Raw genomic sequence first — 21328 nt, 5'->3', positions numbered from 1 at the left:
AATAAAATTGATTCATGTTTGTGGCTGTAATGTGACAAAATGTGGAAAAGTTCAAGGGGGCCGAATACTTTTGCAAGCCACTGTATATACACTCTAACTTCCTCTTTAGCAAGGTTCTTTGGGATCCCTTATCTAAAGACCTGTTAACTAGAAATTTTTAGAATGACAGAATGTCCATCCCCCACTGACTTCATTTTAAGAAAATGCAATTGTTTTGTTTTCTGTAATATTAAAACAGTTCCTTATAATTCATCCTAAGCTGCATATATCCATATAGGTGGGAAACAAGTTTTTTTTGTGTTTATTTAATGTTTAAATGATTTTTAGAAGACTCAATTTGCGATGATCCAAATTACAGAAAGATTCCTAATGCGGAAAACCCAAGGTCCAAAGTATTCTTGATAACAGATTTTATACCTGTACTGTACATGCTTATCGCCTCTTGTGAGGTGTTCTTTTACCTGGATGAGTTCTTGAACAAGCATAGTATCCAAGGCTATTGTGATACTAATATCTACAGTTAGTATTAGTAGTTGTATATATAGTTTATGTATGTGAGTGTATAGATTGGTAAGTATAGGTTGTGTGTGCTTGGTTTACTTGGAAGGGTTTAACTTGATGGACTATGGCCCTATTTAAACCCTATGTAATTATAACTAACTATAACTATGTAACCTCCTCTACCTATCCTGTATCCTGCTCTATGTTATTTCATGTAAGCATTTTCTCCTCCGGTAGGAGGAAATGCTTACATTTTGCTTGCCACAGCCCTACTGGACTCTGGTAGGGCTGTGGGAGGAAATAATTAAATGAAATAATAACTGTGTGGTGCAGGACACATGACAGGAAGAGGAGAAAACAAACCTCTCAAGAGGTGATATAGCTTGTTAACCAAGCAGAATTCAGTTCAAGACAATATAGTCATATACAGTATCTATAGAGATTACTTTTCAAAAGGAACAGTTTTCAATTCACAAGTTGCGTTCAAAAGTTGGTTCTATTCCCTCTCTGTGCGATTTGCACAGAATCAAATGTGTAGGTGACTGACAGGTCATTTAACTAGTCCTTCCTACATGCAAATATTCAGTCACTGGACGTAATCTTAAACTTTCTCCTGAGATTATCTATCATATTAACCCTTTCACTGCCAGCCGTTTTGGTCAAAGCAGAATTTGTATTGCCAGACAGTTTTTTAACATTTTGCACTGTTTCACTTTAAGAGCCTTTCTTTGGGGGGACTTTTAGTTTACCCAGGAAAACAATATATAGTTTTTTTCAGGACAACCTAAGCTTTCAAAATATGGTAGAATTTTGGTGTAATTCCAATTCTGTAACAAGATATAGGCTTCTAAATGTCTAAAAATGAAAAAAAAAAAAAATTTCCATAATATAAACACATACTAGAAACAAAAATTATTTTATGCACGAATATATACAACTGATTTGGAAAGTCCCATGTCTCCTTAACATGGCAATACCAAATATATATGGTTTTATGGAGATTTCTCACTTGTATTGGTCAAAAACTCCCAGCAGTACACTACTAAATTTCCAAAGTGCTGCTTCAGAAAGCTGCATACTTTAGATTTCAAGACCAAAAATTCCACTAACAGAAGGTTTATCCCAGAAAATTGTACATTTTTGGAAAGAACAGATTTGGGGAATCCAGAATAGGTAGAACTGTCTGTCTACTCAAAACTATTAAGTCGCAATGCTTCCCTAAAGTTATTGGTTTTTATCAAAAAATTTAAAAAAATCGCTTCAAAGCTTCCAGTCTATAGTATCTTATCTCCAACAGGTCATAAAGTAACCAAATAAAACACCCTAAACATGAACACCAGGGGTCCACTGAATAGTTTGATGCCCAATATGTATAGGTTTACCTAAGTATGTGGCATGTAGGTGCCCCAATGGGAACATACCCCCATATGATCTATCATTTCAGCTCCTGCAAAATCAACACATTTACATCCTTTATGTGGGATAATGCTACAAAAAAGTACACTCGCCCCAGAAAGCCATATATTTTTGGAAAGCACACATTCCCCCGAATCTATAATGGGTACACATTTCTTTTTGCTCCAAAGTACCAAGGTGTAAAGCTTTCCTAAGTTTGCAGATTTGTATGACATTTCAGAAAATCGCCTAAAAATGTTGCAATTTGCCGCATTTATCTTACACAATTTCTTGCGTACAAAGTCAAGTTTGATGCCCAATATGCATAGATATACTAAAGTCTGTGGTATGTACTGACCCCAAAATGAAAATAGCGCATATGGATTTCTCGCTTGCCAACTCAGCTTTTGCCCCTAACTATACACAGACCCCCAGAAAACCATATATTTTTGTAAAGTACACATTATGATGAATTCAAAATAGGTAAAGTTATTTTTGTACACCAAAGTTACACATGGCAAAGCTATGCTAAAAACAGATCAGGAACACTTATACAGGGATAAAATGCAATAAAACCACAAAAATTGTGCAAATCAGTGAAACAACAAAATAAGTAACATGACAGTGTAATTAGTGGTCAGAATATCTGATCCAATAGTCACACTGTCAAAATAAACAGTTTTTATGGAAAAGAAACTAAAAACAAAGTTTTCTCATACGTCGTTGGCAGAAAAAAGGTTAAATCACAGCACACCATAATGTACAAACAAAAGGTAGGTGCCCCTTGCTGTAAAAACATAATTGATAAAGGCTGATGGCACTGGCAAAACATGGCACGTTTATCAATGTTTTAATTCTAAAAATACTAAAGTGATAAATTGCAATGACGTAACAATGTGGACCATCTTGCTTTTGCTCATTAACTGCAGTGAGCTCTGGTTTAAAAGGATGCATGAAATCTGTAAAATTATTGTAAAGAAAATATAGTCATAAGCAATGACTAAAGCTTTGGCAGCTCAAGCTGGAAACAACAGAAGGCTTAAGAATAATTTACTTCAAAACCTATTATTGTACAAAAATACTACAGACTTGTTACAGAAATATACCAGTGGCACACAGTATAAAATAACAATGTACAAAATATAGCACTTAACTTTTTTTAACAATGTCATGAGAACAATAATTAACATGGGACTATGAAGTTTAGCAAAAAGAAGGATATTTGCTATGGTGACTATTTAATTGATTTTGTATTTGCCAAATCTGTCTGGAAGACTTTTATATGTTACATGCTTTTAGCAGCATATTGTATAATGTATTATCAGCAACTTTTACAGCTTAGGGCTATGTCATACAACTTATGCAAAATGTATAACTGGTTTAAATACGAAAAATTGCAACAAAGAATTAATATGGTTTAAGTAAAATTTACTGGTAACTTTTGCATCAAAGGAGCTTTATAGCAGAATATTGCAGAACATAACTGCAAGTCAACAAAGTCGTTTCATAGGCACATTACATCCACCACATGGTAGACAATGCAATCAATAATGCCTTTCTCTTGATAAAGAATGTTAAAGGAAAGCCCCCTTATCACGCCAGTTTTTGTAAAGTAAAGATGGCAGCGTTTCTTCATCATCACTACCAATCTCTTCCTGCCATTTTTTACTGGACTTTGACTTCAAAACTTCCATTTTAGCATCTTGCAAGGTGTCCTTTAGGTCCCTCAGATGCTCAACTCGACGGTAACATTCACTAGAAAGCAACAAAATTGTATAAACATGTTTGGATGGTTAGCAATAAGAAGCAGAAGCAATTATTCCCAAATAAGCTACTAATAGCAAAGACTCACTGTGTTCATCACTATTCCCAAACATTACAAATTGTAAATTACTGTGAATTAACTGGTACTTGTTTTGTCTCTGTTTCCAAAACCAATTAGAAATTGAGATTTCCACCCTATGGGGTTGATGGCACATGAGAAGATTTGTTGCTTGTGGTAAATCTTCACCAATAAGGAATACAACTGAAAATGGTTGAGATAAAAAAACAAGAAAGCATATAAAACATACATCAGCATAATATTTATACTTACATTTGCTCATCAATTTCATCAATCTGACGATCCAACCTGCCTTCCTCATCCTCTTCTGCGACAATTGCATCAGAAACCTACAGAACAGGGGTTGGGCAAACATTTAAAAAACAAAATCTTAGAATATTCCATAATAATGAAAAATAGTTTTCTATAAAAAAGACAAAAGTCAAGTCCCACTATAGGACTTTTTGGAACTGGGTACCCAAAAACATAAAGCACAAATGTGTAGAAATCATCATCTAAAAACTGAAAGCTTAGGGCAACTCAAAACTAAGTTAAAGATGGATTCTGTCAACAACAAAAAAATGGCAAATTTTACTAAAAGAATCTTTGATTACATATATATATATATCTCAACATTTCAGAAACCTTATGCATTCCTTTTAGCTTGCATTAAGTGTACCTTGGCATGAAACAAGAAACTGACCTGATGTAATATAATGTTGATGTAAATAAATATATATTTTTCACTTTTTTTTTTGGCCGTGTGGATTCTTGTAGTACCGATTTGACCACTTTCATTGTTAACAGTTTTCTACTTCCCCATGCTGAGGGACTGGAGTTAATCCACCTAGACACCTAATTCACATGTGAAATGTGTTTACTTACATCCTAGTGCCCTACCCTCTATTCACTGTACATTGACATAAAATTGGACTTTGCATAATGAAAAAAAAAAAAAAAGTTTGATTTTGCAATAATGAAAGAAAATTGGCTTCTTAGAATTTTTCTAATATACATTACAAAACTTCAACGGTTTTAAAGTTATTTGTAAATGTTATTGCTATTAAATGCAGTATGACTATGAAGATTTTTATTCATCAGGGGCGTGGCCTGACATAGTGGAGAGCGGATGTGTCCTTTGAGAGCTCTGTGCCTTGGGTGTAGAAAACTCCCGACAAATAGTTTCTGCATCAGCTGGATTAATGCAATCAGGACCATACAAAACCCAGGAGAACCTCTGCTGCAAAATAATGGGAAAACGGAGACTAAAGGAGCAAGGGGTGATGATATCCCATTGAACCAGAACCGGTCACCTTGTGCACAACCCATGTATCAGCACAAGACAACCTCACAGTAGCTTTAACCAAAGTGATTACACGGGGGCTATTAAGGACATCCACACTGAGCTCTTTGAACTAAGCAGCCGCACAGATAAATTGGAATCCATCACTGACGATCTTATACAGCGACAATCTACTCTAGGGGAGAAAAATGCGCTCCTCAAAGACGAGCTCCAACAACTTAAAAACATGGGTCTAGGAGGCAAAAACCTTAGGATATGGGGAGTACCCGAAGACATACCAGCATATACATACAAAACTTCCTCAGTGGGCTTTTCACTACAATATGCCCTAACATACGCCCAGACAAATGGAAGTTTGATAGGGCACACTGCTCCCTAGGTCAAAAATCTCCTTCAACCAAATCTCTCAGTGACATAATGGTAATAGTAACCTGCATGCACTATTTTAAACAAAAAGCGCTGATTCTAACCACTGCCGCAGAAATTATCTACCTGAACCATAAAGTCCAAATATTTGCTGACCAATCACCCTGGGCAAAAGAAGAGTGTAAAGCCAGTTACGCAACTTTTAAGGGACATGAAAGTACCCCACCTGCTGGGGATATCCCTTCAAATTGATTGTACAACAGCATGGACAAACATACAGTATAGCCTGCAAAACCCAGATAGGGCACAACATTTCCTCGCAGCTCTGGGCCTACAAAACAAATCACCTACAGTGGGTATAAAAAGTCTACACACCCCTGATAAAATGTCAGGTTCCTGTGCTGTACAAAAATGAGACAAAAATAAATCATTTCAGAACTTTTTCCACCTTTAATGAGACCTATAAACTGTACCACTCAATTGAAAAACAAACTGAAATCTTTTAGGTGGAGGGAAGAAAACAAAAAAAAACTAAAATAATGTGGTTGCATAAGTGTGCACACCCTCTTCTAACTGGGGATGTAGCTTTGTTCAGAATTAAGCAATCACATTCAAAATCATGTGAAATAGGAGTCAGCATACACCTGCCATCATTTAAAGTGTATTGATAATCCACTTGGTCGGCAATATACCTTTTATTCCCCAAGCATAAGGTTCACACTTGATTTTTTTTTTTTGACCTCCCAGCCCCACCTCAGACACTAACTCTAGATCTACACACTATTCCACCCAAAACACCACACTGGAGGCTTAATGACACCATATTACATGACCCTGAAACCTTTAAAGGAAAAGTAACACAATTTTTTTACATTGCAAATTACATTTTATACACTTTAGCTAACATATATAAACAGACCGAAATTTAAATATAAGTGGTTATTGAATAAAAATCATTACCTTGGATGTATAGGGCACAGCTGAAAAAGGCGATGTGGCGACTTCCTGTTAAAACCGGAAGTTAGTTTTCTGCATTTTCCAGCTGGTTAGGGAGAGGGTTGGGAGACGGAGGCCCTCTTATCTCCTGCTCTGTTTGTTTTTCTGTGTGAGCTGAGGGCACTGCTGACATTGTACGGGGGAGAGGGCGGGGGTAGAGGGGGAAGCTGCCCGGAAGTGTGTCAAACGAAGTGCTGCAGCCTGAGCCCTGAGAATACCTGGTAATGGTCCTTATTTAAAATCTACTTATGCTATTAACATTTATGTATTTTAAATATGCTAATAAAAGTGAGTAGAAGGCATAGGTTTAATGTAAAAAAATTGTGTTACTGGTCCTTTAAGGAGATGGAGGCCTTGTTGAAAGAATACTTTGCTATAAACACAAATTCAGTCCAATCTCAAGCTAAACTATGGGAGGCCCATAAGGCTATCATGAGAGGACACTTCACAGCCCTATCTTCTGCCAGGAAAAAGCATCAAACGCAAAAGCAACAAAGTTTGAAAAGCCTAGAATCCCTATACAATAAGAACCAGTCAGATACAATACTTTCCAGATCATAGATACATGTAACCAACTCCGAATCCAAAAAGAAAAGATAGCTGAGAAAGCAGCCAAGCAAATCTACTAAAGGTGACAAGCAATACACCCTCTTAGCACGGAAACTGAGACACCAAAAAGCCCACTCTACCATCACTGCAATGAAAAACAATTCAGGCTCACAAATTTACAATCCTGATCACATAGCTGCTCAATTCCACAAATATTACACTGCAATATATAACCTAAATCAGAACCAGATTACAGACCCTCCTAACCGAGCCCCCCATTGTTGGAGTTCTTCCAACAAGCAAACATGCCCAAGTTTTAAGAGAATGATTTAGAACACTTAAATGCAGAAATTTCACAGGAAGAGGTGCCTGCCACCCCCAAAACTCTCCCCAATGGCAAGGCCCCAAGCCCAGACGGGCTCCCTTACAAATATTACAAAATATTCCAGGGCACTCTCCTTCACCACCTCACTAAAATGTATGACAGCTACCTCCAAGGGACACTGATTCCCCCAACAGACCTCTCATCCTTTGTCACACTGATCCCCAAAGGAGGGGTTAACTATCTGCACAAACTATAGACAGAGCCCACTTCTACCCCTTTGATGACTGGATGGTTATTTATGTTGGCTGCTAACGGTTCTATGCTGAGGGCATAGAGGAGGGGTGACAAAGGGCACCCCTGTCTCGTGCCATTGTGCATTCTGATAGGAGTGTTGGAGTGGCCTGGCAATTTTAGGGAGGTAGTAGGGTTGTTTTATAGGGAGTGTAATGCTTGGAGATAGGGGCCTCGTAAGGCGATAGGCCTTACTGAACACAGACCTAAATTATTTTCCAAAATAACTGCTTAGCCCCCATTCTTATAAGGCTAATAAGTGTCGACCAAGTAGGTTTCATACTAGGCTGCCAAGCTGGAGATAACACGAAAAGGGTGATCAATTTGATCAACATACTGAATAGGCAGAAAAAAAAGGCCCTGATCCTAAGCTTGGATGCGGAGAAGCTGTTTGACTGCCCAGACTGGTCATATTAATTTGCCCTCCTCCAGCACCTCAACCTATGAGGTCCCTACTTCCAAGTATTAGACGTCCTATACAACAACTCTATCATCTCCCTAAAATCGCCAGGCCATTCCAACACTCCTATCAGAATAGACGACGGCACGAGACAGGGTCACCCCTCCTCTATGCCCTCAGCATAGAACTTTTAGCAGCCAACATACTTAACCATCCAGACATCAAAGGGGTAGAAGTGAGCTCTGACCATTACAAAATTGCCCTCTTCGCGGATGACACTCACCAACCCACAAAACTCTCTTCCCTCTTAACATAAGCTCCTAGAAATGTACAGTAGATCAATGTGACCAAAACAGAAGCACTCCCCTTCCACATCGCTCCCTCAACGCTGGAAGCCCTGCAGTCCACCTTTAAATACAATTGGAAAAAAGATCATAACTCGTACCTGGGAGTGCATGTCACACCCAGATATGAAGATATCCATCTTGCAACGCTGGATTTATACCCCCCTCTTTACTCTATGAGACATGACTGACCGAGTAACCGCTGGGTTTCCATCACGGGAGACCCGGAACGATAAAGCTTCAGGCCTCTCCTTATTGTGGTATGAATACCTCCAGCTAAAACACTTAATAAATAAATAAGGAATAGGCTAAGGCTGGAGTTTACATATCAAAGTCATGGATCAGACAGAATAGTCTTAAGCCAAACAAGTTAATTTATTACAAAGTTAGCAAAGTTGAAAAGGTAGGTACAAGCCAGGTGCAAGAGCAGAAGAGCCAGTAATGAGCAGAGCAGCAACAGCTATAAGTCGAATCACTTGGGGGTGCCAAAATATAAGATAGTGATTATAATCTCTGCTACCCTTGGCTGGTGCTTCTGTTCTACACAAAACTTCACTGGCCTGGGGTATTTCTGTAGAAGGTCATTCACCGCAATCTTCTTTGGCTTCTTCCAGTCCGGGCATGCACTGCAGAGTGAAAGACCAACTTAAGGTGGCCATACACTTGCAATCCACTCAAACTAAAATGGTGGGCATAGGTATAATCGGACCGAGGCTTGCATCAACGAGCCGATGTGGTCCCCGATCCAACAATTACAATCCAACAACTTTAGGCCAGATGTTGGTTGGGTAGGCCAGTCAGAGGTGCCCATACATGGGCTGCTGAATCAGTCTAAAGGAGCCAAATAGGCAGATATGGCCACCTTTAGACACAAATGGACAAGAATTAGCAGTGTACAGATAAACAGAAGTCCATTATGTAGGTGGATTATCTGTGTACTGGTAATATAATTATCTATCAGGCAGAAACCAAACATGGAGTTGCTTTAATCTCCCTGTTTAGCTCAAGGAATAACAAAAATCAGATTTTTGTTAATTAAAACAATAAGCAAAATATATGTTCAGCACAAGCCCTATTTAGTAAACTATGTTGAACAAGGGGGTATACTGCCCATTAAAGGAACTGTAACACAATTTTTTCACATTCAAAATATCCTCTCTAAATACTTTGATTAGCAAATACAACATAGCCAAATATCAATAGAATAAGTGGTTTTTAAGAAAATTAACCTTATATAGCTCAGGAAGCAGCTCTCTCCCTACTTTTGTAGCACACTTCCGGGTTTCTCCCCCCCCCCTCCGTCCCCCCCTCCGTCCCCCCCCCCTTTCCCCGCGCAGGCTCAGATAGCGATTGTTCCTACAGGCAGACAGTGTTATCTAGGAAGAAGAAATGGTTTATTACCTATCCCTCTCCCAGCACCATCGCTGAAAACCCCAATAAATCACTCACAGGACGGAATCTCCGACTCTAAAGAATGCAGCAAATGAACTTCCGCATTAACTGGGAAATCAAGCAGTCGCCAGATTGCTGTTCAAGCTTTGCCCAATAAATCAGTGGTAATGTATTTTACTCAAAAACCACTTATCATATTGCAATTTTTTTCTGATACATATGTTAATAAAATGTAGAAGGGATATATTTAGAGTTAATTTTTTGCGTTACTTTTCCTTTAAATATGTGCTGTAACAGGCAATAACATGCAATATCAAAATCACTTAAAAATGAACCATAGTATCTGAAAACCTAAGTTACGGAAGCAGTTTTTTTTATAAAACCTGCTGGATCTCAGCCCTGTTATCATCAATCAAGGTTACCTGTGCGAACAAAATTTCTTTGAGCACAAAGCCAAGGAGGAATGAGGGAACATTGTTGCCAAAGTTTAGATGTTCAATCTACCTGAGCAGTACAATAATATTTTAGAAAATCACACCCACTGCTTGTGCAGAAAAATTAAAAACTACATATATGTATGGTGGTCTTGAAGTTAAAGATTCCAAAGCTGAAATATATCTAGCAGGAGCTATATCACAGCCCCAACAGGTGTTTTTGACCTCAGGCGTTGCGCAACTTCAATTTTAGTCAAGCCCAATAAGATCTATTGAGACCTCAAGTGTAAGTATTGTGGATAAAGAAAAACTCACCAGCACACCCTGGCTCCTCCAAAAAAACTTTAGCCTGGTGCACAGTATCAAGAGGGAACAGCACCCTCCAATCCAAACTCAAACAACAACTGCCTTGCTGTGCCAGTATCTATGGTGTTTGTGCTCAAGTGTAAGTATGCAAGCTTAAAACTTTTATGCCCCTGAGGAAGTCTGTGTTGGAAAAATGAAATATGAAAGAGTTAATATTGGAACGAAAGAGTTAATACTTTGAGTCTGCATGTATTGTCGGAATTTATATAAGTGTCAAACTGCTTATGTTAAAAATTAGTATATGGCCTCCTTCTGTGCTATAAATATATCACATGTGGTAAAAGACATGTGTCACGATGTAACAGTTCGTCTAGCAACTGAAGCAAATATTTGTACCTGTAAAAACGGTCTATTTCTCGGAATAGATAGCCTGCTTTTTTCTGATACTTATCTGGATATGTCTAAATGCAATAATTCAGAGGGTATAAATACTGTCATTTGCATGTGCTAGTTAGACAACCTTTGAAACAGACAGCTACCAGGCTACTGTAAGCTTGTCTCGCGTGGCTCTTTCAATAAATACCTTACAGATTCCTAAGTCCTGCTGGAAAGTATTATGTAAGGAGAAATTCTCCTAACAGCTGGTCATTCGAACCGGAAGTCCAACAACCCCTTCCAGGCAACTGGGCGCCTGCACCGGGACAACCGGAGACCGAATCTCTCCTCTCTCCCTGAAAGACCTCCAACTTCTTGTTGTAACCAGAGGCCAGCCGCAGGTTGCTTTGGAACGGGTGACGGGCTTCTAAGAACAGTGCCCAGAACCGACGGAATCTGGTAACGTACAAATTGTTTCTCTCTCTTTGTGGTAATGTGTGAATTGTTCTCTCTGTCTCCTTGTGAATAATCCTTCTCTTTTTCTTATTCTAGTACCATTAAGTTCATGTGGGTTATAGGACTGTGTCATCATCATCCAAGAAGGTGTGTAGTCATATTAAAATGCAAGGGTTGGTGCCCAACGAGATAAATTCCTTAGACTGATGACATGACTAGTCAGTCCGCCCGGTCTAGTAGTCATATTTGCATTACATGTTGAGTCTAGACCAGTTATTGGTCTGGATAGTTGTGCTTACATTACTTGTGAGGTCTGGACCGGTTTTTAGTCCATAGTCCTGAGCACACAGACTACGGGGAAAAACAGCTCCGGACACACTCGGATGTGTTCGTCAAACTGAGTGACATAACGTACGTACGTTCACCCAACTGTTGTAGCATTGGGTGTTGTGAACTTATGGTACGTGAATAAGTGTGACTAGGAATTAAAAAAGAGATTTTGGTCATTTCCCCAAGGAGGCCGTGAGTGCACAGCTCTGGGGGGAATTCCATACATAATTAATAATCATGGCAAATAAGTATTGTAAAGGTACCATTGATATGACTGAGGACACTCAGTCCATGTATAAAGACCCAGAAAATGTTAAGTATTTAAAGGAATGGAAAAAGGATCATGCTTTTGATTCTATACTAGATAAGGACAAATGTAGAGTTCTAGTTGAGATTATCAAAAAAGATGCCGGTACTAATGTTAGAAAACAGAAAAAGAGAGGCTTACACATAGCCAATTGATGGTTAGAGGAGGCTGTAAGGCGAGACAAAAGGAATGAAGTAGAAGTAAACCTAAAACAGCCTGATACAACCATGTATATAAGGCGGAGGATAGGGGCCCTGTCATGATACAGGCCTGTAAGGGTTAATTCAAGCAGGCCAAGGTATCACAAATATCTTACCCTATGTGCCAGAAACAGATATATAACAGGCCTCTAGTCACTAGGGTCTGGAACCAGCCATGTGTAAAGGCCTCACAACCTGGAATGCCCAGCTCTAATCCCTGGATGATAAGAGCCATGCCATGGGAGGGGAGTGAAAGCCCACGTCAGAGTTCACATTGGGACCCATCATAGGTGATGTGGAGGTCACACCATAACCAAACATTTATTGTCCCAGAACCCATACCATTTATACTAGAGGTACCAAAACCTGAGTATATGTTTAATTTAATATGCCCTTTCATACAAGTCCAAACATCATTGGATTTGGGCACTCGGTTGGTCAGATAGGAATATCTGGGCAGGGGCAGGTCACACAGTAGTGATGTTTAGTCTGTATGGGACCAGTGGGATCATTTAGAATTGATGAATTTAATTTCATCTTTCTATTATGTTCCCACAAGGAGTTATGGACATTTGTATCATTGGTCCAGTCCATACACTCAGTCCATACACAGGAGGCCATAAAACTCACACTGTGTCCTGCCAATGGTGACACCCCTTGCATTCCTGAGGGAGGGGGGGTGTCCAGTTACCTGATCCCCTGCAAACTGGGATAAATAGTCAGCTCTTCTGACTATATTTTGATATACTTTGGAGGACCAATTTGGATTGGAGGTTTATCCCGTGGTTTCCCCTTGCCTCCAGGACTAGAAGAACTTTGCTTGGTATAGTATAGGACTTCTATGTTTTTCCCTTTTATTTTAAAACTGTTTGTACTTATTTTATTGTATGTCCTTTTTGTAACATCTTATTTTATATATGCACTGTTATACCTTTTATAATATTAAAATATAAAATTAAATAAGTTTGTCCTTGATGCTCTAAAACGTACCTACCCTCCGAGTGTGTAACTGTTGTTGTGTGCCTTAGCCCTCTGCATGCTGTATGCTGATTAACCCTTTGACTGCTGGTAAGGAGAGTGTGTGTGTCAGTTCCTTACTTTAACCCTTTCTCTACCAGTGTGGTTTGCATCTCTCATCGCCAGTGTAAGATGTATGAGTGTGGTGGCAGCAAGTTGTGTATGAGTTTGTGAGTGTTGGCTGGACTTTGGGGTGCTGTGACACTAGTCTGACCTGTGTGCTAGTGTGATCTGTGTGAACAATCCCTTAATTCAAAATACCCTGGAATCCCTGGGCCAAATTAACCGCCATATGGATCCATATACCCAATCTGTAGGCCAGTATCCCATGATTGAGGTCCCCAATCCTTTTTATGGGCAAGATAATGAGGGCCTCACCATGTTAGTCTATAGAACTTAGACATTAGACGATGTCCGAAAGGTCACTGATGGGATACCAGACCCTAGGACAAACATGCAAAGATTCCTACAAGGGGTGGATGGTCTTGTTAAAAGTTATAAATTGAATGGAGCAGAGACAGAACAGGTATATAGGCAGATATTGGGTCCAGATTGGTGTCTCGTGTGTGAAAATTGGACCGCATTAGATATAAATAATGCTGTCATAGCACACAATGCCGCCGATTTAACAAATAATATAGCCCAGTTAGAAAATAAGTGGAATAAAACACCAGACTGGGTTGAGATAAATAAATGTACCCAAAATGATGATGAACTAGTTGACCATTACTATGGCTGACTAAAAGAAGTGTTTGACAATCACAGCGGCATTGACGTACCTGCAGGAGGCATGGTAAATGATATCCCATATGAACAACAACTTACAAATGCCTTCCTAAAAGGAACATTGCTTAAAATCAGTAGCTGTTACAAAACATATGATTGATCACAGGATAGGGAGACTAAACTCAGTCCTAGAATATGCCAGACATGCTGAAAGACATTTTCAAAATAAGAAAGAAAGAAAAAGGCAAGTTCTTGTATATCAGGCAGAAGATGTGTATGCAGTCAGACAGGAGAAAGGGGGAGATAGAAGACAGGAACCAAAAAGGAAGGGGAGATTACAAAGAAAGGAGGGACAGTAAAAATAGTAACAGAGACAAACATATGCTTTAAGTGCAGGGGAATTGGGCATTTTGCAAAATATTGTCGGCAAAAGAAACAACAACTACAAAAGCTGTCCCTCAGCTACAGATACATGCCTGGTAAAATCAGGAGGAATCTAATATCAGAGAATCACAGCTCTCGATATGCTAATCGTGTTAATTCTGACCCTATTATAAGCCGAGGTTCCAGCAGAAAATGTCAAAAACCTCAGAAAAAGATTGTAAGAATAATGACCTAAAGATCTATAGGTACCTTTTTAGATTACTATTAGGACACGCAAGGAATGTATAGAAACAGTTTTAAGAAAAGAAAATGCAAGTTTTTGTGGTTGATGAAGGTCTATAGGTGTGTGCTGTTAAAAGGAAAGGTTGCAAATGTTCTGGTAAGACAGAGGTTCTAATACAAAAGAACAGAGTACTGGTAGTAAAAGAAAGATGCATGAATTTTTTAAAGAAGAAACAAGTAAGTTATGAGTTTGTTAATTGGAACGTGAACTGAGCATTAGAATGAATCATGTCTAACAATAGCAAGTATAGAGAAACAGACAGTGCTGACAGTCCCCACAGAGAGGAACAGCCCCCCACCCCTCCAGAATTCTACTCTAACTAGCTCGCGTAACCCCAGCTAGACTAATACGTTGGCAGTCCTCAAACATGCTTGTGATTCAGGAGATTATTAGCATCTCCTGCTTAAAAATGAACTAGATTTTTTTCTCTCATCAAAAGCAATGTGATTTGATCTAAAGCATTTTGTGGGACCGCAAATACAGTGCGTAAAGGATACGGAAACAAGTGAGGCATAACTGTCAAATTTCCGTCATTGTGAATTATGGTTATATGCTTGTAAAATAAGTAAAGCTAATGTTATTTTAATCAACTTTTGCTCACAAGTGAGGTTATTGTATGTGCTAATATAAATTGACTATGTAGACAATAGAGGTGAAAAGTATGTTTTTATTGAAAATAAGTCTACACAGATATCTTTGATGATTATACTTAGAGATTTATCGGATAATCTGGCCAATTATACGATAAACAGTTCAGAATCAACAGAGATGAATCACAAGATGTATATGTTAATATTTTTTTATGACAAATTCTGGATCCACTGTATAATTTAACACACGCATTGTTGAATGTATATTGTTTTTTGGTTGTGGTGTTTAGATGACATGCTTGTCTTCCATTTGACATTATCAGTAGATAATTTGCATAAGTAATTGATTAGTATATCACTAAACTAAGACTATAGCACTGTGTTGGACCAAGTTTAAAAATAGTAATAAGGTCACCAATGCTGAAACATTGTGGACATGAAATCAATTGCTATTGTTAGCTAATGTCAGTGTCATCTCTGCAGTGCTCTTGTGTTTGTGTATGTTACTCCTTTTATTATCTTCTATACTAGGTTGTTTTAGTGCAAGATGCCGTGTGGTCATATAATGCAACAGCTACATGGCAGCTTGTGACTCCAATACCCTTTTGCCATTCACCTCAGAATGCGCCATACCATTTTAGGAGTACGTAAGTTTGCAACCAACGCAAATTATAACCGCAAATCTTTTTCTATAACACTAATCTTTCATTATGTAATCTGTGTTTTAAAGGGTCTTCAATAGGATGCAATCTTTGACATAACAACCGTCTGCTGACATTTCCAAAAGCGGACAAGTCTTGTGGGCTTTGCTAACGTGGGTGTGCATGACCACTAAAGGATAGGTGCTGCATCCTCACGTTCACGGTGCTTCATATGATAATCCGGCATTTTAGTCTTTGGTCCCAGCTACCCCATTCTATTAATGTATTCTGTTATAATGAGCCATGGGCTTCGCCATTTCTCAACAGGAGGAATGGTGGTAACCCCTAAAAATAAAACATTCATAGTTTACTAATTAAACTAAAAAAAATTTTTTGTCAAACTTTCATTTCAATGCCCACTGAGCCTTACACCCCAAAACAAGGTTGCCTTCTCCCAGCCCAATATTGTTTTTAAACAAAATGAATAAATTTTATCGGACAAAATGTGTAAATAAGAAATAAATGTTTTGTAATTATAAATGTTTTCCTAAGGAAACCTGTCCAGTAAATAGCTCTGATGCACCTATTGCATCTAAAATACTAACAAAAGGGAGGGAGGTTTGTCAGTTGGGTCCCTGAACGTGCTATTAAGAAGGAAGTGAGCGGAGGTCTGGGTAAGAAGAATGTGTATATGTGTTTAGATATAAACAACGGGAAGGAACCATGCAGTTTTTATAAATATGTAAATGGCAATGCTTAGATAATTAACAGATAACAAAGGATTTCACTCCATTAGAAATATTGTGTATAGTTAACCGTGTAAGATTCTTACACTTATAGGTATCGGACCCACCTGACAAAAGGGACAAGGCAGACAAAACAATGGCCAAATACATGTGCAAAATACTTAACAAACAAAATATCATATCTCCCACTTCTCTTCTAGCCTTTACCAACCTATTCCTGAGAAAAAATTTGAGCCTTATGAGATTGATCCTGATTAATCGAGAGGAGAAATTGGTCAGCCCCCATTGGGAAGGTCCATACCATGTACTACTGTCAACCCCTACTGCGGGGGTACACCGTAAACTAGTAAAACCTTTTCAGGCAGGGACAGAATTTAGGGACCCCGAATAAACCCTTGGAGGAGTCTGACTACAAAGGGGGGGTCACTCACCCATTGGGGTACAGGTCATTAACCCATTGGGGAATGGCTCATCTCAACATCAGTGAAGGCCCATGGGCTTATTCAGGGACACTGTAGAAACCAGGGAAAGGAGAAGTTTCAGCAATGCATACTATAATTGGTCCAGGAAAAAGGCTGTGCTACTGTTCATCTATCTTATTGCCATAGGGATAACAATCTTGCTTTTCCTTACTGTCATAACTATGTCACTCCTACCCCCCTTAGGTGGGTGGAGATTCTTGTCTTCACACTCAAATCAAACCAAAAGGGTGGCTGGTAACCACTCCAATGCAAGGTATAAGCACTCATTAGTTCCTTCTACTTATCCAAAGTAAGGCACCTTTGTGCTAACAGTTATAGAAGGCCAAGATACTACAATTACCCTATATACTCGAGTATAAGCCGAGGTACCTAATTTTACCTAAGAACTGGAAAAACTTATTGACTCGAGTATAAGTCTAGGGTGGGATATGCAGCCGCTACTGCTAAGTTTCAATAATCAAATAATATAGCAACCACTTTACCTTTGTTACATATATCTAGAGTTGTTCCCATTTCCCCAAGTATTGCAGCGACTTGATCTCGAACGTTTGCCAGAAATAATGCATTTACCCGGGTGTTTCAGGAATAGCTTCCCCTTTGCAGTTGTTTTTGTTGTAGGAAAGCTGCTATTTAGGCTGTGGCTGTTAATTGTTCCTCCCTCTGTGGGCTGCAGCCCTGCCTGTCTCTGGGCTCGCACATAATGAGGCATGCGATTACTGCCTGGCTGCCCCAGCAGCAGCAGGCTCAGGTTTAGCTAGTGCGGCTCAGATCACATTGCGCACACAGACAAGGGGACACTCACGCGGTACTACGGATGTGCCGCACAGTCACAGCCATCAGCGCATCTTCCGATCGGCACAGCTAGCTCCCTGCCTGGCTCTGGCCTGCTCCACCGCACTGGGGAGGGGGAAGAGGACGCTGCGCAACGAGCACAATAATCGCCCCTCAATGGTGCAGCATCGCACATAATGTCTACATGCAGCGTAAGGTTGTCGGGGGGGGGGGGGTGCGCGCAACGAGCGCATTGCATCTAGATGGAGTGCAATAAGCCGAGGGTTACTTTTTCAGCACATTTTTACACAGCTTATACTTGAGTATATACGGTAAATTTGATGCATGCGCAGTAATTCCTTATACCGAGGCCAGAGAACATGCATCATGTCACAAGTATATGGGTAACCAAATCCCACCTTGTCACTGGCTCAAGGTCTGGTGGATGACTGATCCAGATGGTTGGGAAATACAAAGGGCCTCTGGTCAAAATAGGGAAGGTATACAAAGTAGAATAACATTGATTAAAAGTCCAATCCCCCCATCCTGCTGTACAGATGTGTGCAATCCACTCATCCTGACCGTTAAGCAAACCAAGTTGATCCAGGGACTGGTCAGATTGGCATCTTGGAGTAAGGAAGGAATTTTTTCCCCTCTGCGGCAAATTAGAGAGGCTTCAGATGGGGTTTTTTGCCTTCCTCTGGATCAACTAGTAGTTAGGCAGGTTATATATAGGCATTATGGTTGAACGTGATGGACGTATGTCTTTTTTCAACCCAACTTACTATGTTACTATGTTACTAAGTTCAGTGATGAGGGAGATTATGGGATAGGCATAACTGTAACAGGTCAGGACCCTACGGGATTAATATACCTAAATGTAACGCCCACAGTAGCCCAGACACCAGTGAACAATCCAATTGAGCTTAGCCAAGGTCAGCCATCATCGGTACAACCCATACATGTAGGGCCTTAGTTTACAAGAACAACCCCATTTCGTTTCACTCCCAAACAATCACCATAGATAAAACAAATACTGACTACTTACCACAATGGTTTGATAACCACAAGTATACTAGGTCAGACATTTGGTGGTTGTGTGGAGACATGCAGATGCGAATGCGGCCTTCCCCCACGCTGGGTCGGCACGTCTTGTGCACAGGATTAAGAGAGAAATGCATACCCCAAAAAGTTCATTCGATCATTCCGTTTATATCGACAGCATTGGTGTACCCCGCAGTTTCCCAGAGGAATTTAAGGCCAGAAACCAGATCAGTGCGGGATTCGAATCGCTATTCTGGTGGGCCACTAAGAAAAGGAATGTCGACTGGATCAACTACATCTACTATAATCAGCAAAGATTTGTGAACTTCACCAGGGACGGCTTCAACGGAGTCGCTAGCCAGCTTGAAGCAACTTCCCTCGTTGCATGGCAGAATCGCATTGCCCTTGAGATGTTGTTGGCCGAAAAAGCAGGAGTTTGCAAAATGTTTGGCACCCTGTGTTGCACCTTCATACCTAATAACACCGCTCCGGACGGCAGTATCACCAAGGCACTTTAAGGACTCACTATGCTATCAAATGAACTTGCTGAGAACTCAGGTATCTAATCCTTTCACTGACTTTTTGCAGAACTGGTTTGGCCAGTGGAGTACACTTGCTTCTAGCGTATTTCTCTCTATTGCTGTTCTTGCAGGTATTCTGGTAACTTGTGGGTGTTGCTGCGTCCCTTGCCTTCGAGGCTTGCTGCAGCGGCTCATAGATGCTGCACTTACAAAAACTATGTATGTTACTGTTTCCAACCACCCTGATGATAATACGGGTATCTATGAACAGATGCATGAAGTTTAGGATTAAAAGCTATACTAGTCCTATTAAAGGATATTATTCACCTGTTCCATACATGCTTCCTAAGTATTAAAAGGGTGGATATGTTGGAAAAATGAAATATGAAAGAGTTAATATTGGAACAAAAGAGTTAATACATTGAGTCTGCATGTATTGTCGGAATTTATATAAGTGTCAAACTGCTTCTGTTAAAATTAGTATATGGCCTCCTGCTGTGCTATCAATATATCACATGTGGTCAAAGACATGCGTCACGATGTAACAATTCCTCTGGCAACCGAAGCAAATATTTTTACCTGTAAAAACGGTCTATTTCTCGGAATAGATAGCCTGCTTTTCTCTGATACTTATATGGATATTTCTAAATGTAATAATGCATCTTCAGAGGGTATAAATACTCTGTCATTTGCACGTGCTAGTTAGACAACCTTTGAAACAGACAGCCACCAGGCTACTGTAAGCTTGTCTCTCACGGCACTTTCAATAAATACCTTACAGATTTCTAAGTCCTGCTGGAAAGTTTCATTTACGGAGAAATTCTCCTAACAGTCTGTTGTGGATGCAATGTGTTTGGGCTGGGCCTTGCTGTGATACTGTTTAGATGAGAGATCTTACTATGTTGAATTAAAATGTTTTTAAATTATATCAAAATTTACTACAGGGAGAATGCCCTTCCTACTGCTTTGCTTTACTGCTGAACAGGTAAGGGTCCCATTATCAAAAAACCAGCTACCCAGAAAGCTCCAAATTACGGTAGGGCCATCTCCCATAGACCCTATTTTAATCAAATAATTCAGACTTTTAAAACTCAATTTCTTTTTTTCTCTGTAATAATTAAAACATTGCCTTGTACTTGATCTCAACTAAGATATACCTAATCCTTATAAGAGGCAAAACAATCCTACTGGATTTATATAATGTTTAAATTATTTTTTAGTGGACTTAAGGAAGTGTTCCCCAACCCCTTGGATGTTGCTCTCAGTGCCCCAACCCAGGTAGTTATTTTTGAATTCCTGACTTGGGGGCAAGTTTAGGTTGAATAAAAACATGATTTACTACCAAATAAAGCCCCCTGTAAGCTGATAGGGTGCATAGAGGCTGCCTAATAGAAAATATTAGCCCTTATTTGGCACCTCTATGAACTTTTATGGTGCTTGTGTTGCTCTCCAAGTCTTTTTACATTTGGCTGTGGCTCACGAGTAAGAAAGGTTGGGGATCCCTGACTTAAGGTATGGTGTTCCAACTAACAGAAAGACCCCTTATCCGAAATACCACTGGTTTAGAGCATTCTGGATAACAGGTCCCATACCTGTAATAATTATTGCTTGCATAAATTCTGAATGTTGTAACTGTATGTAATCTGTAGTTAAAGTTTTCTTTAGTTAACATTATAATGGCTATTTTCTGAAGATAACCTGGAAAATAAAAAATGAATGTGTGCAAGGATGAACACATTCCTGTGGATGACTGGTCTGCTTGTTTACCAGAGAAGGTTTTACATTGCCAATATATAGACTGATGGGATGACGCAAGTCACTCCCAAATTATGTCTTACTTTTTAAACCTTTTAAGCTGTAAGCTCGAGCAGGGCCCTTCCCTATGGTCAACATATCCCTATTGACCTCAAGGCTATACAAACTCTACAATGGGTATCTGCTTCTGTAAATGTAGTTGTTTATAGGAGTAAATTGTTTTGATTTGCGTTTGTGTCCCCTCGCTTTGTAAAGCACCACAAGAGACAATAGTGC

The 21328-nt window shown here is 39.5% G+C and overlaps 1 protein-coding gene across 2 annotated transcripts in view; it reads right to left on the bottom strand.

The window, feature by feature from the left end:
- Positions 1-2731: 2731 nt before the first annotated feature.
- znf830 (zinc finger protein 830) overlaps positions 2732-21328 on the bottom strand; it is a 61871-nt gene continuing 43274 nt past the window's right edge. Inside the window, exons 9-10 of one of the 2 annotated variants that reach the window (NM_001004918.2) lie at positions 3992-4068; positions 2732-3651 (exon numbers count right to left, since the gene is read on the bottom strand). In NM_001004918.2, coding sequence (NP_001004918.1) covers positions 3471-3651; positions 3992-4068 — 258 coding nt within the window. In that variant the 3' untranslated portion in view covers positions 2732-3470. The remainder of the gene's footprint in view (positions 3652-3991; positions 4069-21328) is intronic. The other variant, XM_012964521.3, reaches the window with a different exon arrangement.

Source organism: Xenopus tropicalis, chromosome 6, assembly GCF_000004195.4.
Source record: "Xenopus tropicalis strain Nigerian chromosome 6, UCB_Xtro_10.0, whole genome shotgun sequence".
In the NCBI taxonomy this organism is placed as follows: domain Eukaryota; kingdom Metazoa; phylum Chordata; class Amphibia; order Anura; family Pipidae; genus Xenopus; species Xenopus tropicalis.
Note: the sequence above shows the minus strand (reverse complement) of the source record. Positions and strands in the feature narration are given on the sequence as shown.